Source organism: Ostrinia nubilalis, chromosome 2 (assembly GCF_963855985.1).
Source record: "Ostrinia nubilalis chromosome 2, ilOstNubi1.1, whole genome shotgun sequence".
Lineage (NCBI taxonomy): Eukaryota > Metazoa > Arthropoda > Insecta > Lepidoptera > Crambidae > Ostrinia > Ostrinia nubilalis.
Window position 1 is genome coordinate 17,513,905 of NC_087089.1, and position 21,858 is coordinate 17,535,762.

At 36.6% G+C, this 21,858-nt stretch overlaps 1 protein-coding gene across 1 annotated transcript in view; it reads right to left on the reverse strand.

Annotated features, from left to right (window-relative positions):
- Positions 1–205: 205 nt before the first annotated feature.
- Positions 206–21,858, reverse strand: part of LOC135085457 (uncharacterized) — a 40,153-nt gene continuing 18,500 nt past the window's right edge. Inside the window, exons 6-12 of the mRNA XM_063980257.1 lie at positions 20,962–21,093; positions 17,678–17,845; positions 11,386–11,575; positions 6,422–6,573; positions 5,803–5,918; positions 3,158–3,322; positions 206–2,902 (exon numbers count right to left, since the gene is read on the reverse strand). Coding sequence (XP_063836327.1) covers positions 360–2,902; positions 3,158–3,322; positions 5,803–5,918; positions 6,422–6,573; positions 11,386–11,575; positions 17,678–17,845; positions 20,962–21,093 — 3,466 coding nt within the window. The 3' untranslated portion in view covers positions 206–359. The remainder of the gene's footprint in view (positions 2,903–3,157; positions 3,323–5,802; positions 5,919–6,421; positions 6,574–11,385; positions 11,576–17,677; positions 17,846–20,961; positions 21,094–21,858) is intronic.

Genomic DNA, 21,858 nt, shown 5'->3' on the forward strand with positions numbered 1-21,858 from the left:
CATTGAATAATATGAACAAATAAAGACCAAAAGAGTTACTTACAGAGGTACTCGTACTTACCCATGCCAAATTACAATCATTTCTATTTGCTCTGTCTTAAAGGTTCAAAAAGCCAGAGTAGGTAATTTAGTAGAATAGTTTTACCTTAAACCAAATTCAAGTGCTATTGTAAAATTATTGTGAAAATTCAATAAAACCCATAAATTATTATAAAAAAAACTGTATATTTTTAATGCAATTTAGTAAAGTTTACTAACTAAATCTAGTGGTGTATTTGGTCAATAAAAAGGTGAAGTATTCTTATAAAATTATTCACATAATGTACGTTATGATGAAGCATTATCCAAGATCTTAAAGCTTAACTATCTTTCTTTATTTCAACCTTTTTAACCGTTCCGGTGCTCGTTTCTGTGTCATTCGATGAACCAGAATTTGAATGTTCTAAGTTACTACCACTACTGCTGCTTTTACTTTTATCGCTTCTTCTTCGTTCTTTCCTACTTCTCTTTAAAAATGAATTACTCTTCTGTTTTAGTTTGACTGCCTTCTCTGGAGGTCTGTGTATACTTTCTGTTCTGTGCTGTAGTTTATTCAGTCCAAAGTTTGGTTTTATTTGAGCAGTCTTTTCTAAATCACTTACATCTGGTAGATGCAAGTCTGAAATGCAAATGTAATCTTCTTTATTTTTTGGTGCTATGTGACCAGGATTTATTTTCACTGGCACTATTTCTAGCTTCCTTTCAAATGCAGTTACTGGTCCTTTGGAGTCTAGCATAGTATCTGTTGGTGATTCAACCCCACCAACAAGTTCTTGTATAAGTTTGTCTTCAAATAGTTCGTCAATGTTTTCTTCGTCGATGTCTTCATCTTGATCATCGTCATCGGAATAAAACGATGAAAATGAAGTAATTGAGCCAGTCGTTTGTGAGTGAAAATCGTCGGGTAATTTAATACGGGGTACATTCGTGGGAATTTCGGTTTGACTTGGTGATGGTTTAATGATTATGTTTGACTCTGGAGCAGATGACGATGCAATTATTAGCTTAGGGAATTCTCTCTCTTTTGTTATTGCTGTTGAATCTACTGTATCAAAACTCGAAGGTTTTTCAAAGGACCTGCTAAATACTGTGTTGGTATACGGTGACAACGTATCTATATTTTCATAATTCTTGGGTTTACTCGTATCTACCTCAATTATCTTCTTGTGGTTTCCACCATCAAATGATGATAGTGGTTTAGTATTTTTGTAAGCAAGTCGTCGATCTAACGTAGTGGTTCTAGGAGGTGGCTGTGGTGGAACTTTAAGGCGATCATAATCAGCACTACCCATATTCCTGAACGTTTGTAAAGCTCCTGGCTGTAAAGACAATCTTTTTTGCGCCTTGGGTAAATCTGGAAGAACTTTTGGAAAGTTGCGCTTTTTTATAGTCCACAACGCTTCTTCCGCGCTCATAGGTTCTATTTGCACACTTTCGTCACGGGATGTGACGTTTATATCATTTCTAAATGTCACTGGTGGTAGTATGTTAATAACTTGTGTGCCGCTTTCCATTTGATCTTTCATCAATTTTTCGTAATTAACATCAGTTACTGGATCTGATGAGGAATGTTTGTGGGATATTTTTAAAGGAACACTTTGCCCTACAGATAACGTGACTACGTTTTTGAAAGTTGGACTTTTATCGTCAAATTTTGGAAGAGTGAACTTAGTTATATCGAGATCAGTTTGAATTTCTCCATCGGTTTTGGATCGTTCCAGTTTTTTATCTTTGTTGGAATGTTTGATTTCTTCATAGTCCAACGACTTTGAAATTTCTATGGGTTCTTGTTTTAGTATAGAGTTTGTTCGTGCAGCTGGTGTGGCATCAATAGCCACTGAAACCTTTTTGGACTTGACACTATCAGTGCCTTTACTTTTTAAAGAATCAGTAGATTTTTTAGGATGTTTAGTACTTGATAATGAATGTTTATTGCTGCTCAAAGACGAATAAGAACCAAGTGCCGAAGTTGAAGTAGTTTTTTCAGACGTACGTGTTTTCCCAGTTTTTTCAAGTACAGCCTTAGCATCACTTACTTTTAATGTATCTTTGTTAATTTTCTTTGAATCTGATAATAATTCTTCCGATCTCGTAAAAGGTTTAGGTAAGCTCAGTTGCTTGTCAGTATTCAAATCAGAATTAGATTTTCTGAGAATACCTGGAGAGCAGCGATGCATAACTTCATTAGCAATCCAGTCCCTTACTTTTGTATGAGCATCTAACGTGCTCGTTGATAAATGCCTTCTGAGTTGAAATCGTTCTCGAAAACCTCCGGAGTCGTCTGATTTTGGCGTTTTACAGGGTTCACTTTTCTTCTTCGTCTTTTTGCTGTTGTTTTTAATTTTACTAAAACTCATTGACTTGATAACGCTGCAACTATTTTTGAGTGTTTGCAAAGCGCTTTTGTCATCTTTAGAACTTTTTTGGCCAATGACATCAACTTCACCAACATCTGCGCGAGAATGAGCACCACTGATTTCAACCATATTACGCATTGATCTAATGTTACGTCTTTTTATGTACACTATTGAGCAAATACCGATATTCAGTATTATGAATAAGACAGCCAGAGATATGACAAGAGTGATTGTAGCGCTTGATATCTTTACAGGCAAGTTATTTGGATTATTCTTTTGTTTTTCAGTTGATGTGCGTATTGATTTCTTTTCTATTTCCTCTATTATGTTCGGAGGAGGTGGTGGCCTGTGTGGTGTTGTTAATAACTGGATTTGTCGGTAAATAGAGTCAGTGTCTGTCTGCCTATGAACAGGGGCAGAGTACGAGTGGACTGTTCCGTATGGTGCGCTGAATGTAGGTCTCTCTACTGCTGGTCCCGGCCTTGGCCATGATTGTCTGATCGCATCTGTAAAAAATTCAATTTCATTATAACGTTTCATTTTAATAAAAAGAATCGAGCGTATGGAGTGAGTGACACTGTGGATTATATGAGTGATTTTTAGTTAGTAGCGGTATATGATTATTTGAAGAAAATAAACCTTGTCTCTTTCCCAATTCCACATAATTAACAAGACATGTGAAGGTTACTCAAAAGAGGTATGCTTGAATAGGCATAACAAACTATGATATTACTACTGTTTCAAAAGGGATATATAATTACAGTTGCTCGTGCCCCGGTGTGTTGGTTTAGGTCTCGGAGTTGAGGAGGTGGGCGTGTAATCAAATAGTGGATCCACAACGTATCCCCTCATCTTCTTAGGAAGGACCTCCGTCCAAAAACTCGTGTAGTTTGATCTGTATAAACTGCTTATGTGGGGCGGGATATCTGAAATAATAATTCCTTGTTTGGGATTACGAACAGTTTGTTCAATTAATGGTATCCGTGTAATGTTATCTACTATAAATATTCTGCTGGGCATACTAGTTGATGTGATTAACGATAGCTGAAGAAGATCTGTATTTTTTGTAACAACGCTGTAAGGCTGCGTTGCACCATCTTACTTTAAGAAACGTCAAAAATCTGTCAAACTTCGCACAAAAACATCGGTTATCGTTATAATAACGGTTAAAGTTAGGTGATGCAACTCAGCCTAACCTAAGCTGTAGTGTAACAATTATCATTTCAACAATTACTTTGCAGTACGGCTGGGTTGCACCATCTTACTTTTTAACATTAACAAACGTCAAAAATATATCAAACTTTATACAAAAATTCCGGTTAACGATAACGATAACCATAAAGTTACCGTTAAAGTTAGGTGGTGCAACTCAGCCTAAGTGTAGATACGAATGTCGGTTAAAGTCTAATACTGCGGTATCTTTACGAATTCCATTTCTAAACTTATAATTTCGAAACAAAGCTGGTGTCTTTTATGAATAAATAGAAACTCAAAGTAACTACAACTACCTACGTTGAAAGTTTAAATCAAGCCTCAACTGCGAAACTTATACCGCAGAATACGTCTCCCACTCAATGTATAATTTATAGTTAATTTAAACAATTAACGTTACAGGTTAATTCGAGTTTATACTAGATTGTGTGGGAATTGGTTGTTCAAACAGACTGCTGGCGTCTTAGTTAAACTTGCCTCTTGTGAATAGATAACGTGTTGAGCTGAGTTTGCTCCGTCCTTTGGCACGGCAACCAAAGAAGGTCGTGTTACTTGGAATTCAGTACAAATGACAATAAAACAGTACCTTATGTAATGGCAATAGGTCATATTTTGCATTAAAAGCGCTTTAATTTGACTGTATACAGGGTGTCCCAAACAGTAGTGTCAAGCCGTAGCCCAGAGGTAGAGCATCACTAGGGCTATCCAAATCATCCCTATGTATGTCAGAGCACAGTTCATATCGAACAGCTAACATTTACAGAGCTTGTCAATTTTATTGCGTTTACGAAGACAATTCCAACAGTATGTACCACAATTTTTGATAGTTTTCGAGTTATGATTATTTTAAATTTCTTGGCACTTTTTTGGTCACTGTGGCGCGAATAGTCAAGTTACATGCTTGATTTTTTATTTATTATTAGATGAATACTAAGACCTAGCTCATTCAGAAGTATTTACATCCATTACACGAAAATAAACTAGAAATCCTGTAGGTTGTAAAAAAAATCATGACTCGTAAACTATAAAGTCGCGGTGATTCGGGTAGCCCTAATGATGCTCTACTTCTGGGCTTCAGCTTGACTCTACTTTTTGGAACACCCTGTATAATATTTATTATTTATACAAACTTGACGATATTACAATGTTAAAGGTACGCTACATGTGCGACCAAATAACGATATTTTAGGAATTTGGTACTAAAGCACTTTAGGCTGGATCGACATACATTTTTAATCATAAAAGCTTCGAGATACGCTAATGAAAATGCCTCATGTATTTTATAATGCGTACTGGCATGGAGTGGAATTCCCTGTAAGCCTGTGTTCTCGAATTCCTACAACTCAAAGCCTTCAAGGCACGAGCGAATAGGTATCTTATAGATAGGCTCGATCGACCATACATAGTATCTGTTCTCTAGAGTGAAATTTTAATCAAGAGCAAGCTAAGATACTACATTAAATACAAGACATGGACGTGTATCAAACTTAATAATTGTTTTTTTTTATACCTAATTTTGTTAACCCCTCGTTGTAAGCTGAATGCTTATTTACTAGTGGGTTCACCACAAAATGGTCCGGCGGTGGCGGGATTTGAACCCTCGTAACTCGGATCACGATTCAGTCCGACACTGATACTATTATGCTATTGTCGAAGAAGCGTTGTTTTAAAATACTCGGAAAATCGCTTTGCAGATCGTTTGGCTAGCACATTCGTTAGCGAACAGAATGATTGAATGCTCTAAATGAGTCTGAATGCTCAATTAACGGTTTGTTCAAAAAATAAATGCAAACCTCTTAGCGAGCATCTCTATACGAGAAAGGGTTCAGACATATTGGGCTATCACTGTTATTAGAGTAATTAGTAATTCTACGTATTTATTAAGAAACGGGACTTATATTAATCGTAGTCTCGTTAACCCTTTGAGATAAGCTCAATAAAATATGCTTGTGTTACGCGTGGGTTCACAATAATGATCCAAGCTTCAACCACACCAACGCGTGCAGATCGCCATCGGCGGTACGATCAAAGGCGAATGACAGGTCGCGCAACCTATGACAGTCACGTTCACGCGACCTGTCATTGGCCTTTGATCGCGCCGGCGATGGCGACATGCAAGCGTTTGTGTGGTTGAAGCACCAGTGGCGACAGGGTTAGAATCAAACTGATTTTAAACGTACGATATTGAACTTACCTAGTTTTAAGTATGACTGGTGAGCAACGTCATACTCGGGCCACTCCACATTATATTGGTTCCACTGCTCCTTATCTGCTGTGAAATATTTGTTTACACTCTGAGTGTTTGGTGTCCTGTAACATACAACATTATGTATTAATATACACTAGCTTACCGCCCGCGGCTTCGCCCGCGTGGAGTTTTGTCTGTCACAGAAAAACTTTATCGCGCGCGTCCCTGTTTCAAAAACCGGGATAAAAACTATGCTATGTCCTTTCTCGGGACTTAAACTATCTCTATGCCAAATTTCATCAAAATCGGTTCAGTGGTTTAGGCGTGAAAGCAAGATAGACAGACAGACAGACAAGTTACTTTCGCATTAATTTATAATATTAGTATAGATAGATAATACCCTTCATATACTACCCTACTGGCAACATTCTTTTAGCCAGTAGAGCGGCGTATAAAATTCATTTCCAATAATGGAGTTGGTCTGTTTCGCACTTCTAATTTGAATTAAAAGTAAAAACTTTACCCAACAAAACTCCTTTGACCATTGAAGCGAAAACATATTTCTTTTCTAAAAAACAAGTCCGAATGCGAAACTAGTTTTCAACTACAAATTAAAGTTCCTTACCCGATTTTAACGAAGTTGGTCCACAGCCTCATTACGACTTCGCTCAGCAGTTTCTCGCTTTGGGTGTACACCGACGGGAAGTGGGTGGTGGCGCCTCCTAGCGGCACTCCCAGGACATAAGGCATCTCTTGCCCGTGGACGCTTTTGTTTAGCTGTGAACAGAATTTGTATGTTAACTAGCTTTGTTTCTCCAGTCCGTCTGGTCAACGTAGAGAATGAAACTTTTATTCAGTACTTAGGCCCTTTTCAGGGCGCTTATACACGACCCAAATATAGCTTGCCCTACCATTACTTCGGGACAACATAATGGGCTGGTGCTAAGAAGAAGTGGCGGAAGAAACTAATGCCCGTTTTCACCATCAATGTTTGTATTATTATTATAAAGAGCTGTGGTTTTCTGAATAAAGAAAAATAAAATAAAATAAGATAATCAATCCCTAATTTTAAAGTAACCCCATGGTAACACAGGAATTTTGTTTTCATAGGTGTCACTTAAAAATTAGTGATTGATGATGAAAACGGGCATTAGGTTCCTTTTGCCTCTAGTAAATTAGAAAGATTCGTGATCCTGCAGTAGAGACCAAATGGCCTGATGATAACAAACTTGAGTTCATGACTTCACCCGCGTGATTCTGGGTGTAACAGGAAGACCATCTTACTTTAACTTTAACAAACGTCAAAAATTCATTAAATGTATACAAAAAACACCGGTTATTGTCATAGTTTACGGATATAGTAAGTTGGTGCAATTCAGAAAAAGCGGCGTCCCTCCTTTAAAAAAAACTGGGTTAAAACTAGTTCTCACATTATTGTCTTAAACTATTTCTGTACCTACCAAATGTTGTATTTCACTATAGATATTTTAAATGAACAGGTTTAAAGTCCTTGTTCCGTAGCATGTTTAATCTGCGCATCTCTATTGATATTCCGTTATCCTAGACTCGAAAGGACATTGTTTTAAAGCCCTGTCCAAAGCCGGAAGTCTGGGAACGAGTGAAGGGACTACCGAAGATGAGTAAAGTTCTGCATCAATGTTTTGTGAAAATTCAAGGACTATTTGACTTAAAGGTGCATATGCATAAATGGAGACCTTTATAATATTTTTCATCGTGTTTGCGATACGCATTGTATCAGTAGACTGTATGAAATGGACATAAATTCATAAAAAATAACTTATGCTCTTAGGAGACCATTTTAATTAAAATACCATTGATTTTTCTCTCTTTACAGGCTAGAACAAAAAAAAAGGAAAAATTTATTTTTCACCAATTTTAACCTTTTAAAGCGTCTTATTTTTCACAATTTATAGATACGGTTTAACAAAATAAAGTAATATTTCTGGCTTCCTCCTATTACTGCAGCAATATAAACTATTGCAATAAAATGCAAGATTTATTTCAACCGCCTATCAAACGTTTTCATCGTAAATAAATTGCGGTTTTTGAACATATTTCAATCAAAACTATGCAGTTAATAGATCCATAATAAAGATAACTGAATCTGTTTTAATAAATACGGTCGTAAAATTGAAATATTTGTAGGAAATCGCGCAATAAATTAATTAACTTCAATGGCTAACATTTTATAACTGTAAATTCTGATTATTAGGAAGTCGTTAATGAATGACTTACTACATTAAAATATTACTTGGTAATTATATGTATGCGTTACGTATAATATTATGTATTTCGAACACTATTTTGTACAGATTATTTAATTTGTTGTGCATAACCATGCTAAAAGCAATTGGATATTTTAAATGAAATATAAGAACATTAATATGTATTTATGGTGATGATCTCACTCTAAGGCTTGGTTGGACCATCTTACATTGATAGCGATTAATCACAATTTAAGTTTTATAGCCATCAAAGTTGGCTCAAGCGTAACTACCTATTTTTTGAAGAAGTGACTCTGGATCCTTCTAAAAACACATTTTTGAGGTAAAAACCTTTCCTTTAATAAAATGAAGTGTAGAACTAGGCTTTCAAATGGAACCAATATTGGTGGGAAGTGGGGATGCATACGTTAGAGAAGTGCTTGTTGCGGGAGGTGCGATTTATTTGATGCCGAGTGTATTTATTAGAGATGAAACGGATAGTTGTTTGGCCGGATACCGGATACCGGATATCCGGCCTGCTGCTAGGCCGGATAGCCGGATATCCGGCGGCCGGATAGTTGGCACATTGTGAGTTTAGCGCCGCACAAGTGCTTCGAACGCGATTAGTAGACTAGACTAGTCACACTTTTCGAAAATCGAATCAGTCCGAATAGAATGTCAGATTTTTCCACTTGTAAGGGGCAGATCAATTCGGGCGATTTCAGTTGCCATATTGAGTGTGTGATTGAATAGTGAAAATTAAATTAGTTAACTTGCTGCGTAATCTGACTGAACTGCATCATGACATCAGACCATCAGTGAAAAAAGATCGCTTATTTCACGGTAATACTATCATACACTATTGTAACTTCATATAAACGGACAAAACGCGAGCTTTCCTTCGAAATTCAAATCTCGGTATGCGCTCGACATGCGAAAGTCGGGGGTGTCGCGAATGTGCCACGGTAATAAACGGATGATGTGTTGTTTTTGAAACAGTAAGCGCTCTTTTTTTATAAAAATAATTACAACTACCTATTTATACAGGGTGTTTGTTAGGTAAATAGGTTTATAAGCTGACACACGCCCATGTTAACATATTATGCATATAAATGGTATGGTGAAGTCAGTGATATCATTAATTTAATTTGTTTATATTTCATACAAAATAAAATGTATAAAATCAGATTTGTATGAAAATTAAAATTATTAAAATGATGATTTCAATTTTCTGACTTCACTAAGTATGCACATGTTAACATGGGCTAGTGTCGGCTTATAAACCCATTTACCTAACACCCTGTATAATAATCAAGAATTTTGTACGCCTCAGTCGAGGCGCATACATTTTACGGTCGCAAATTTATAAGATTTATTACTAAATCTTAACACAAATATATTTTTTAATTAAATGTACTAATCACAAAACAACATGCATTTTATCCTATTTCATTCAGTTAGTTATTTTATTTGTCAAAATAAAATAAAAAATTACAATCGCAAAATACATTCACAAAACTAGATAAAAATTCTAAGTAGGCAGATGTAATGAAAATAGGGTCTGCAGGTGGGCAGCCCTATCGCATGTTGTCATACGGTGACGTACCGCGCTGCTGTTGACATTTATTTAAAAAATATGGCCGAGTTGGAATACTGTATAGATAGTATTACCGTGCTTATTTTATTTGGCAATATTTCGACATTAACAGATATTTACTATTTATGTATTCATCATTAGAGTGAATAGCCCAGAAAAAGAAATTAGTTTTTTTTAAAGGCCTAATAATATGGCTTTTTTGTAATTTTTTGGACTTTAAATAAAAGCCGTCATTATTATAAGCCATTTTATTGATGTTTACCTCAAAGATTAATGTGTTTCATTTGATTAATAGGAAATCGTCGTAGTTTTTTAATATCCGGTATCCGGCCGGATAGTGAGTTACTATCCGGTATCCGGCCGGATAGTAAATTTAGGCCGGATATCCGGCCTACCGGATAGTTACCGGATATCCGTTTCATCTCTAGTATTTATGGTGGTGATCTCACTCTAAGGATGCGTTGCACCATCTTACTTTAACTGTAAGAAACGCCAAAAATCTATCAAATTTCATACAAAAAATACCGGTCATAGTGATAGCTACGGTTAAAGTTAAATGATGGAATGATTAGATTTCACTATTGAGACCAATCATAGGCCTACAGAACTGAATATATGTTTAAGTGATTTCGTTATACGAGCCTCAATAACTTTTCTAGCCTTTTCTATCCAGTCCAAAAATAAGACAAACACAATGCATCGCACGTCGCCACAGCTTTTTATTCCGCCGTTTAGAGCACCTGTTGAAGTGAAACTTTGAAAGGTGCAAATCCCCTAGACTTCGGAACGTTTATCATTTGTCTAGCACTGTTTCAACGGAGCCGCGTATGGAATATTGATCGTTGATATTTGTCGAGACACCTCCGAACATAAGTGTACCTACCATGAGTTTACGTTAGGTGTGCTCGCTAGCGAGTAGGTACGTCAAAAATCTCTATGAAGATTTTGTTTCTTGAAAGTAGCCACTAGGGGCGCTGCACAATATGTCATACAAATTAATGTCATTTTTTTACGCAGTCGCTAGCGAGCACACCTATCGTAAACTCATGGTAAGCACACAGTATAGTTGAACGATTTTGAAACGTCAAATGGAACGATTTTGAAAATAACCGGGCATTGATGGCAGCGCCCTCCTACAAATGACATTTCAGTGTTTTCCAACGTGACAAAAATCGGAACCAGCGATCCAGTATTAACGGTGGCACACCCCTGTCAATGTCACGGGCGGGACGGTTTAGTGTAGGACATCTATAATTTTATGTTAGACGTCAAAAGTAACTTCAAAAATTGTTCCATGTTATCTAAAGAAAATCATGTTTAGAAAAATTTTTATATACAGTGATGCGAATTTGTATATTCTCGAAATAGCCACTTAGCATAAACTTAAGATGCTCTCAGAGTCTTTAGGAGTTGGGTTGGGGTAGAGTTCAACATTTTGTAGCGATAATCCCGGACAGATGAAAGTGTTAAGACCTAATTTTGGCCCTTTATAGGGAGTTAGGGGCTTTTAGGATTTGGGGTTCAGTTTATTTATTAGAAAACGATACAGAACTAGCAGATGCCCGCGACTTCGTACGCGTGGATCCCGTTTTAACATGATATGGGTTGAATTTTGCAAAATCCCGTCTTAGTCAGCACCTACGTTCTAAATGGGGGTTCTATGCAAAATTTGAGACTCCTGGCACTTGTAGTTTTTGAGATTTTGTGATGAGTGAGTGAGTCAGTGACCTTTTGCTTTTATAGATATAGTTAATAGTTAATACGTACTTGAGCATAATCGGTGCTAACAGAGTTATGTCCAAACACGTAGAAGTACGACTGCCTGTTGGACTTGGACTGGTAGTTGGCGAAGCTGATGGTCGGCGATATGGTTCTGGCGTCGCTGAAGATGTTCAGGATGACGTCACGATTCGTCTCCACGCTCCATCTTTGGGGATCAAGTTTCGATGGAGCGTACCTTGAACAAAAATAATAATATCAGCCTCAATTAGGAAATATTCGTTCGATTCAGTCAAAATACGTCAACTGCTAGACAAATACTTTTCACAACGACCGGCCATGCGCTCTGCCCGCATTCACGTACTTCCCACCAAAATGCCTTATAAACTGTTTCATCTTAATCAAAATGTCAAATATTCGCAACAATTTTTTGGCTGAATGTTTAAGGTAAATTGAACAAATTGTACAAGTCACTTGAGAATTTCAATAATTCAATAGAGTTACCAATGTCTCTCAGGTTAGGCCGTACTGGGATTAATCTCCTAAAACCTGAAGTTTGTTCAAGTTATAAATTATGTAGGTGTTATGAAGGAAATTAGGAGATCGTTATTCAAATTTGTTAGCTTATTCGATTCACGTCTTAGCGCTCCTGCACACGACGCCGCCACCGCGCCGCCGCCGCGCCGTCGCCGCGCCCCTACACTGTTCATACGCAGCAAGTAAAGCCCGCCGCCGCGCCGCCACCGCGCCATCAAAGCATAATTTCGCCAGCGGCGCGGCGGCGGCGCAGCAGCGGGCTTCACGCGGCGCGTATAAACAGTGCAAAGGCGCGGCGACGGCGCGGCGGCGGCGCGGTGGCAGCGTCCTGTGCAGTGGCGGATTAAGAGTATCCGAGGCCTTAAGCACAGAGCCTGTGTAGGCCCTCTATTGCTTAAATGGAAATGGAAGGAATGGAATGGAAGGTATAAAGTACCTATAAAATGAAAGTTCATCAAAATAGAAAGTGTAGTAGGTAAAATGTAAAACTTAAAACATTATTTTCCTTGCCTTAATCAGAGCAAACTCCGAGATTACATAGTCGAAATTTATCCGACGAAGTATGTCTGCCTCAATACACATTAATGCTAAATAATTAAGCTTGTCTGGACGGATTTTTGTTCTTTGCGGGTTTTTTCACCTTTTTAGTTGTGAGAAGGATCGTTCAGCAAAGCAGTTAGTAATCATTAACCCTATACTTGGCAACGACGGTTTTGGTTAATATTTGTGATTTACACTATAAATATTAGATTTATGATGAGTAAAAATCATGTAAAAAATACGAAAAAAAATCTTAGGTATGTAGTTTTGGAAATATAGTATGTATCTTTAAGTGCACATTGCCAGCTTTGTAGTAAATTAAAATATGGTTTATTTGTTAATATAAATTAGTTATTTAAATGAAAATTACTACAAAACCTTAAGATATTCCTTATTTAAAAAACAAAAAATAAATATCTTTTACAAAAAACTGAAAACAAAGTAAAAAAACACTTCAAAGTATGTAACACCTTGAAAGTATAGCTGCATTTGGATGTATGAGAACCACTCCATCAGCGTCGTTGGAGTACCTCCTGAACCTCAGACCCCTCTTACCATCCAGGAGAAGCAAATGCAGATAGAACACATGGGAATCTTGCAAAACCATCAAAGATATACCAGGGGTATTGATGCCAACTGGTACCGAACTGTGTTCACGTCTTTGATTGAAGATAATTAGATATCCAACTTATAGTGGAAACACAAGATAGCGGAAATGGATCTCTGGAACTCTCAGGGAAACTATGCAGCAGTCAAACTGGCTAAAATTCTTCAATCACCAGCTTTATAACCAAATGCATGCAGCAGCCTGGACAGGCTGCTCGCTTTTTGGGGTGATTTGGGTTGGTTGGAGTAGGAAAATAACCACCCAAGAGAATCAGGAGGCTAAGTGCGGCTTCTAATTCATCAGCTGAAGTGTCACCGCTACTGACTTTTGTCCTGGTTCGAGATTTTGGAACCATAACCAGCATTTTGCGAGCCTGATTTTGTTGCTGCAGCACTAAGTTGTTCAAAAAAACAACCATTCTTTAGTAAATGAATTAAAACTCACATCAGTATATTATAATTTACAGCTTTAAATATTACTAACTAATAACATATCCCTTTTATATGCGATAAAATCTATGAAAAAATCATAAAATAGAGTCAACGAGAACCTGGCAATGTGTCTTTAGAGATACATTCAAAATTGAAAGTAAATTATTACGTATCTGACAATGTGCATTTAGAGATACATTCGGACAATCCGCATCGTACAAGAATAATTATACAAGTTTTGGGTTGAAAAAACAGCACTATCATCAAGAAACATTTATTTACTATCCATATTACTACAAATAATCACCAATATTCTTTAAAAAAAACACCGAAAATATTAAAAAATATCAGCCGGTGCGTAGGCGCCTGTCAACGGTCTGACATTTTGCATATTACTGTTAAATCTGTACAGCCTGTAGCGATTCTATACTGTGCAACACAATCTGTAGTATTTGGGCTAACGTTATATTAAAAAAACATTTGAAAATAGTTTTTGGTTTCTCCCCCATATTTTTGTTTTGGTCAACGTATCTATAAATGCACAATGCCAAGAAAAGGGTTAAGCTGTGAAAGATTCTAAACGCAACCACAATGATATTAGTCTTACACTAGCACACTTCTTTTGTTTCTCTTCTTTTTTCACATCGCATGTTTATTTTAATATATGTATACATTTATAAATATATACACATACAGGGTGTCCCGTAATGCAACGTCAAGCCGGAACTGGGTGTTGAGTCAAGTTATGCTGGTTATAAAAAAAATAAAATAAAAAATCTATGTGTCATTTTGTCAAAATAATAGGCATTTAAAAAAAAAAATATCTACTCCCGGTGACGGTCTTTTTACTCGTGTTGCCACAAATCTTCACTTTTTCTAAATTTTTTTTTGTTATGTAACCCTGAATAATGCTTCTGTTTGGAATTTATTGTACCCTTAAGACTCCGCCTTTATCCGAAACTATCCGTAACTTTTGAATCAGTTTCGGTTACGGTTATGGATATTTTTTTTATTTCGGATATCCGATAGTAGCCAGACTTAAGCCAGAACTTTGAACTTGAATTTTGGGCACATTAGAATAATATTTTTTAACCAAGGTAGATAAAGTTAAAAACGGGATTATTTCCAAAAAAAACAAAAATTGTCGACAATTACAGCAAGAATTTACCAAGTGTTATACCATTTTGGAATCCTTACTAAATGCGCCAAATTATGACTTCACTTGCCATACTCGCGTAGTACAATTTTTTTTCAGTACAGTCAGTTTAAACTAGGCAAAATTTTTATTTTGAAAATTTTTTTGGGAATAATGTATTTTTTTCATCCAAGCTGGAGTAGCTGGTTTCGTAATTTTGATAACAATTTAGAGAAGCATTATTCAGGGTTACTTAACAAAAAAAAATTTTGGAAAAAGTGAAGATTTGTGGCAACACGAGTAAAAAGACCGTCACCGGGAGTAGATTTTCTTGTTTTTTTTTAAATGCCTATTATTTTGACAAAATGCCACATAGATTGTTTTTTATATTTTTCTGATAAAAAGCATAACTTGCCTCAACACCCAGTTCCGGCTTGACGTTGCATTACGGGACATCCTGTATACACAGTTATTATTATTTTAATACGGGTATTATTTTATTTCGCAAATAAAATAAATATATTTGCCCACGGGCTGGAAGACGTAGCGTGGGCAGGCTTCCTACTAGGTGGACCGACGATCTGGTAAAGGTCGCGGGAAGAGCCTGGATGCGGGCAGCGCAGGACCGTTCATTGTGGAAAACCTTTGGGGAGGCCTTTGTCCAGCAGTGGACGTCATTTGGCTGAAAAGAAGATTATTTTACTATGTAGCATCTTTAACCGCTTGAGTCCCAGACGGCATTAATTAATGTCATAACAATTGATTATCTATTGTGTCTAGATTCGCGGCCTTGAAGGATTAATTTACTATAATTATGTTTATTCAACAAATGTTTGCACATTATTATTATTGTTATATATTTATACTAGCTTTTGCCCGCGGTTTCACCCGCGTGAAATTTAGTATGTCACAGATCGTCATAAATTATAGCCTATATGTTAATCTGGGTTATAAACAGTAATACTGTAAAGTTTCAACAAAATCCGTTCAGTAGTTTTTGCGTGAAAGAGTAACAAACATCCAGACATCCAGACATCCAAACATCCAGACAATATTATTATCATGACATCCAAACTTTCGCATTTATAATATTAGTAGGATTTAAACGGCCTTGTTGATATGCAGTTTAGATTAGTGTCCGTGACTTCCACTCGGCATGGGGCCCACTGAAAACCAGCGTCGTGGCCTTCCCCACCATGGGCCACGGCATATGCTGAGTGGAATCCCATTGCGATGGGCATCGCTGTTGCGACAGGATAGCACTGCTCATTGCTCAGTTCACTTTTTATTTCCTTGTAATATTTATGTGCCATTTCTGTCTTTTTCTCTGTCATGTATAAGTGATGTTCATCGTAATAAATTTTTCTTTCTTTCTTTCTTTAAACGCCACTTGTATATTTGGGAAAACGCACTTTACTTTATCTACACTATAATATTATAAAGAGGAAAACTTTGTTTGTTTGGTTGTAATGAATAGGCTCAAAAACTACTGGACCGTTTTTAAAAATTCTTTCACCATTTGAAAGCTACATTACTTACAAGTAACATAGGCTAAATCTCGATAAAATGTAGGTATGAAATGAAACGCCTCCATCCTCTGCTGGCGCGCCAGCAGAGGATGGAGGCCCCTGGAGAACAGGGGCCCCAAGCACGTGCTTGTAGTGCTTATACGTTAATCCGCCACTGGTCCTGTGCAGGAGCGCTAAGACGTGAATCGAATAAGCTAACAAATTAGGCAGTTCGATTTTTTCAAATTTGAGACAAAAGTTTTATTACAGAAATTGCTTCAAATTGCCCAATCATACACCACCATGATGTAGCTAAAATTTTGCCAGGCATTTTCATTTCAGCTTTTAGTTTTCCAGTTCAGCTATTCGATTTAGTATTCATATTTAACGAAACATGTTTTGCATGTTTTTACCACAATAGCTTTATTTCACAAACGTTTAGAACAACGGGCTTGTATTGTTAGTTAGGGATTGTTCTGATATCAAAACAGAATAAAAATATTTTACAAACACGGTAACAATTCAGCAGGCTATCAAAGCGTGTTGTGATTGTTTTCAACCGACTTCAAAAAAGGAGGAGGTTCTCAATTCGACCCGTATGTTTTTTTTCTATGTTTGTTACGCGATAACTCCGCCAATTATGAACCGATTTGAACAAATCTTTTTTCGGCGTATAGGTAATACATCAAGGGTGGTCCCATTTAAATTTAATAATAGAAAAAACAACCCCCAAGGGTGGAAAATTGGGGATGAACTTTTTTATACGCAATATCTCCGCCGATTATAAATCAATTTGAACGATTATTTTTTTGTTGAATAGGTATTATCAAAAGGGTGGTTTCATGCGAATTTGAAGAAAATATTTCACCCCCAAGGGTGGAAAATTGGGGATGAACTTTTTTATACGCAATATTTTTAATTTTTAGTTTTTTTTGTGTTCACGCATTTGAAGTCGGTTTTATTTTTTTTAAAAGTTAATTATTATGAAAACCTTTTGAACTATAAACTTTTACTCGGAAATAATGCTTTGTGTAAAATTCAATGGAAATCAATGGAAAGCACGTCTCAAAAAATTGTGGCATTTATTATTTCGCGGGAAGAACCTGGATGCGGGCAGCGCAGGACCGTTCATTGTGGGAAACCTTGGGGGAAGCCTTTGTCCAGCAGTGGACGTCATTTATTTTGGCTAAAACGAACGAATGATTTTTATTTATTTATTGATATGTACAACTACAGAATACAAACATTATAGCGTGCAACGGGACTATCCCACAGCTGCCTCGTAGCCGAGATCTGCAGTGATCGGTACAAACTTGACATTCGCTATCGGGCTACATTTCAGTGAAAGAAGCAACTACTTATAGCATTGTAAGGTTTATTAAAACATATATTTATATTTCGTCTTTATTATTTATGGTCAATTGGGCATGAAAATTTAGTTAATAAAATACTTTAATTTGTTGCAAGGATAATACTGTAAGGCTGGGTAGCATCATCAAACTCCATACAAAATATATCGGTTACTGATCGTTAATGTTCAAAGTTAGGTGGTGCAACTCAGTCTAAGAATACGACGACTTACTGTTTCAAAACTTCCTTCAATGCTTCTTCCTCTGCCCCCTCCAAGACGACCTTGGCGTACTTGATAATGAACTCATCCCTCTGAGTGTCGAGAACACCTTGCCCGAGCTCTAACACTCCGAAGTCGTGGTACGTCTCTAGTTCTGACACTCCGCTTAGCAGTTGGTATCTAGGAAATAAAATAGGGTAATTTTAGTTCATCATGATCACCAACAGACCTCTACAGTCCACTGCTGGACTATGAGCCTCCTCCACTATAGTGGAGGGTTTTGCCATAATCTCCACGCTTGGCAGGCGGGTTGGAGACCGCAGTTTAAAAGATTGATGTTTTTCAGAGAGCGCTGCTGCCCGTTCTCTGTTTGATGTGTAGTCCCTAAGTCGCCTTTTACGACACCGCACCCGTGGGAAGAGTAGGGGTTGGTGACAAATGTATTCTACTCTGCCGTCACCACACGGCTTTTTAAGATTTATTTGTCTGTATAATATTTGCTTAATATTACTGTTAAATTAAGGTGACAATAGCATAACATTAAATTAACGTCCAATTATAAAGGTTGGTAACTAGACTATAGTCGTTCGCTGAACTATTGTGACGAACTCCTAACAAGCGTTGTTAGAGGTTAACCAGAATAGTTAAACACGGAATAAATTATACAAATTAAGTACTACGTGTTAGATACTCTTTTTGGTATCTTTCGGGTTTCGAAATTAGATGAAAATAATGATTTAAATGACTTATGATATAAAACGCCTTTTTTGTTAGTTTGTAATGTTTTTTTTTACGGTATAAGTGTTCAAAGTAAGTTATGTAAAACCGTTGGCTATTATAAAACTGTATATAACTACAGATATATTTCTACGATTTAATAACCATGTATGAATTAGCAAGATCAATACAAGAAAATTCTTTCGGAAAACTAATAATAGCAGAGCCGTTTATAGACTCAGCAAATGAAATACAATTTACTTCAATAGGCGTGTAAATCCGTACAATGGACACTTAATCAATCACGAATATTCGGCTGATCACGCGAGCATGAAAGTAATAAATATTATTGTCGAATAAAATCACGAATTATTCGCACGAAATAGGCGAGCATTTAATAAATATCATAAAATGTAATGATGAATAGAATTTAAGCTTTTCAAGCAACGCCACAAAAAGGATCTTTCGCCTGTCGAGTCTTCCAGTGACTTGGCCCACTTTTAGCTTGGTCCACAGGCCAAGTCGCCGGATTCAATTTTTAAATATTTTTTCTTCCCACCATAACATTTTTGTTGATTTTGCGTTTAATATGTATTGTATTGGCTCTGTGCACGATTACAGCGTCAACTAGCGTCCACAACTTTGTGGGCTCTGTCACATTGACATTTAGGTCGTCTATTTGTGAAAAAATATCGAAATGAAAAAATAACAAATATTTTCGACTAATAAATTGTTGTGATACCACGATTTGGGTGGAAAAAAGGTTTTGAAATCATTTTGGTCATTCAAATCAAATGAGGTAAGTCCTAAAAGTGTGTTTAATTTTGATTGTGTCAGGGTTTGTTTACTTCATTTATAGTTGTAGTTTTACAGTAAAACGAAAAGAAAAAGCTACTTTAACGGTTTCATTATATAACAGTAAATATATTTAAATGTTCCTGTATCGCTAGTAATAAATTAAATATCGTTTTCAGATCGAAATGAGTCTTGTTTTGAAGACCGGGTTTGTGAGTGTTACAATATTAAATTCCAACCACAAACCGTATTTAAAGGAAAGTTGTTGGTATTGGCTGGACAAGTCCGAGATGTAGAAGAATTAAGAACAAAACAAGGGCAGAGTTCAATAATTCACGCTCTCATCATAAGGCAAACATCTGTGCACAACAACTACTGTGACTCATTTTTGTACTACCACGTTGTATGGTCTAGTTATTTCCAAATTGTAAACGGCTATTAAACCAGCCCTATCGAAATACAGTCCACTCTTTTATTTAAGTTCCCAGTAGGACCCTTTTCATGCGATTAATGAATGATATTAAAATGTATTAAGTAGAATCGCTTTGCCATTGACAGATACATCTGATGACAGAGCTTACATTATTTCTACTTTTGACCACCATGAGCGCTGCGATAGATTATGTTACCCCCACCTAGTACTTCGCACCCAGCGAATAGTCATAAAGACATTCAAGGTGGGCTCAGTTTCCGGAAGAAAAAATATTTAAAATTTAATCCATCGACTGGGCCCGTGGTCCAAGCTAAATGTGGTCCAAGTTGCTGGAAGACTCCGCCATTCAACAACCAGCCACTGCCAGCTATCTTTTTGAAGTCGTCGATCCATCGAGCAGGACGTAGAGTATGAAATGCTTTTCGGATCAGTGAGACAATTTAATTTTAAAACAAAAAATGGCCAGGCTTTTCGTTTCCAAAAAACTATTTTTACACGAGCATGGAAAAATATTTATTCGGTAATAATATTATACTCATTTAATTTCTAGGAAACATGGTATCTAATAATTAATTGGTAAATAGAGCAAAAAATATTTGTTCCAACCGGACCTAAATTTTCCTCATTATTGGCGCTTTAGAAATTGTATGAATAACGAATATTAATATTGGAATAATGTTCCATTTATATTTATAAGGAACTAGTTATTAGAAATTGATACTGGAGAAAAAAAAATCGCTTCATCTTTAGACGGTTCATCAACAATAATAAAAAACTACCTACTAGAAGTAATTAATAAGCCAGCTTTCTTCAAGATCTTATCACTAGGTTTTCAATTTCTGCATGATTAGGTAATAATCACATATTTTACTAACTTCTCAAGTACCTACACTTCATTGTCGCATAGCTGGTTTGGCTGGTTTGATAGACGCTCTACATTCATTTATTTGTTTCATTTGAATATGTACGTAAGTATTTTAATGAGGCTTTTGTCAGCATATCGGTGCACTATTACTTTTGCAAGTACCTAGTTAACTGACCTCAGTTACTTTGGAGACTACTAATCAGTGTGCTTACCATGAGTTTACGTTAGGTGTGCTCGAGTACGTTAAAAAATATATGAAGATTTTTTTTATGCTAGACAAGGCAGGTATTTGACCGCAATCGCACCTGGTGTTAAGTGAGATGCAGTCTAGGATGGATAGATTTTAGTTCTTGAAAGTAACCGCTAAGGGCGCTGTACAATCTGCCATACATTTAATGTCATTTTTTTACGCAGTCGCTAGCGAGCACATGTAACGTAAACTCATGGTAAGCACACAGTAGGTAGGTAATTCTGTTCAAAACTTACTTGCTTAGCAAATTGGGGAACGACTCCATAGTTCTGGCAGGCTCGCTTGGGATGAAAGATCCTGCCACTGTGGGGCCCAATGGAGTCTCAAACTCTCGCGCGAGTATTTGCACTTTCTTTATTTCTGAGAGCCTGTGAACAAAGTTCAATTAATTAAACCAACATAAGTTCTCGTCAAGTTACGATTTACCTAATCTAATCGAAATTAGGTAAATCGCAACTACACTGAAAAAAATGTTTGGTTAGGTACCTGCTTACACAACAAAAGTGACCATCGAACTAAGTGTTAACTATAACCAAGCTAAGTCGAGCTTACTACAGAATTATTTGTTTAATTTATACAACATTTTGGTCTTCATAACCAAAGTGTTCGGTGGTCACTTTTGTTGTGTAAGCAGTAACGAAACATTTTTTTCAGTGTATTTCTAATCGTTTCTATTGATCGGTTGATGTCTCAATTCTGGTATCAGTTCAGTCTCTATGAGCTGTTTAACATGACTCAATCAGATCACCTGACTGCTTATTATTCCCTACGAAACACGGAACCATTTTATTTCGAAGACATTTAATTCAATGCAAAATCTTTGAGAGACGAGAGAGTCAATACACAAGACCCCGTAGAATGCAGAAGTATTTTTGTGCAAATCTTTGAGAGACGAAAGAGTCAATTCACAAGACCACGGAGTATTTTTGTACACCAACCTTTAGACATAACATTTTTAATCATCCGAAATTAATTTAAAAAACGTAGCACGAGAGATTTACAATCCCGAAATGAAACCTAGGAAACAATAAATCCCAGTCTTTCCCTGAAACGGGAGACAGCACACGATAAAATCTAGACAGACAGAGATAAGCAGCCGAGTGAACCTGCATTGTGCCAGACAAATGCTTTAG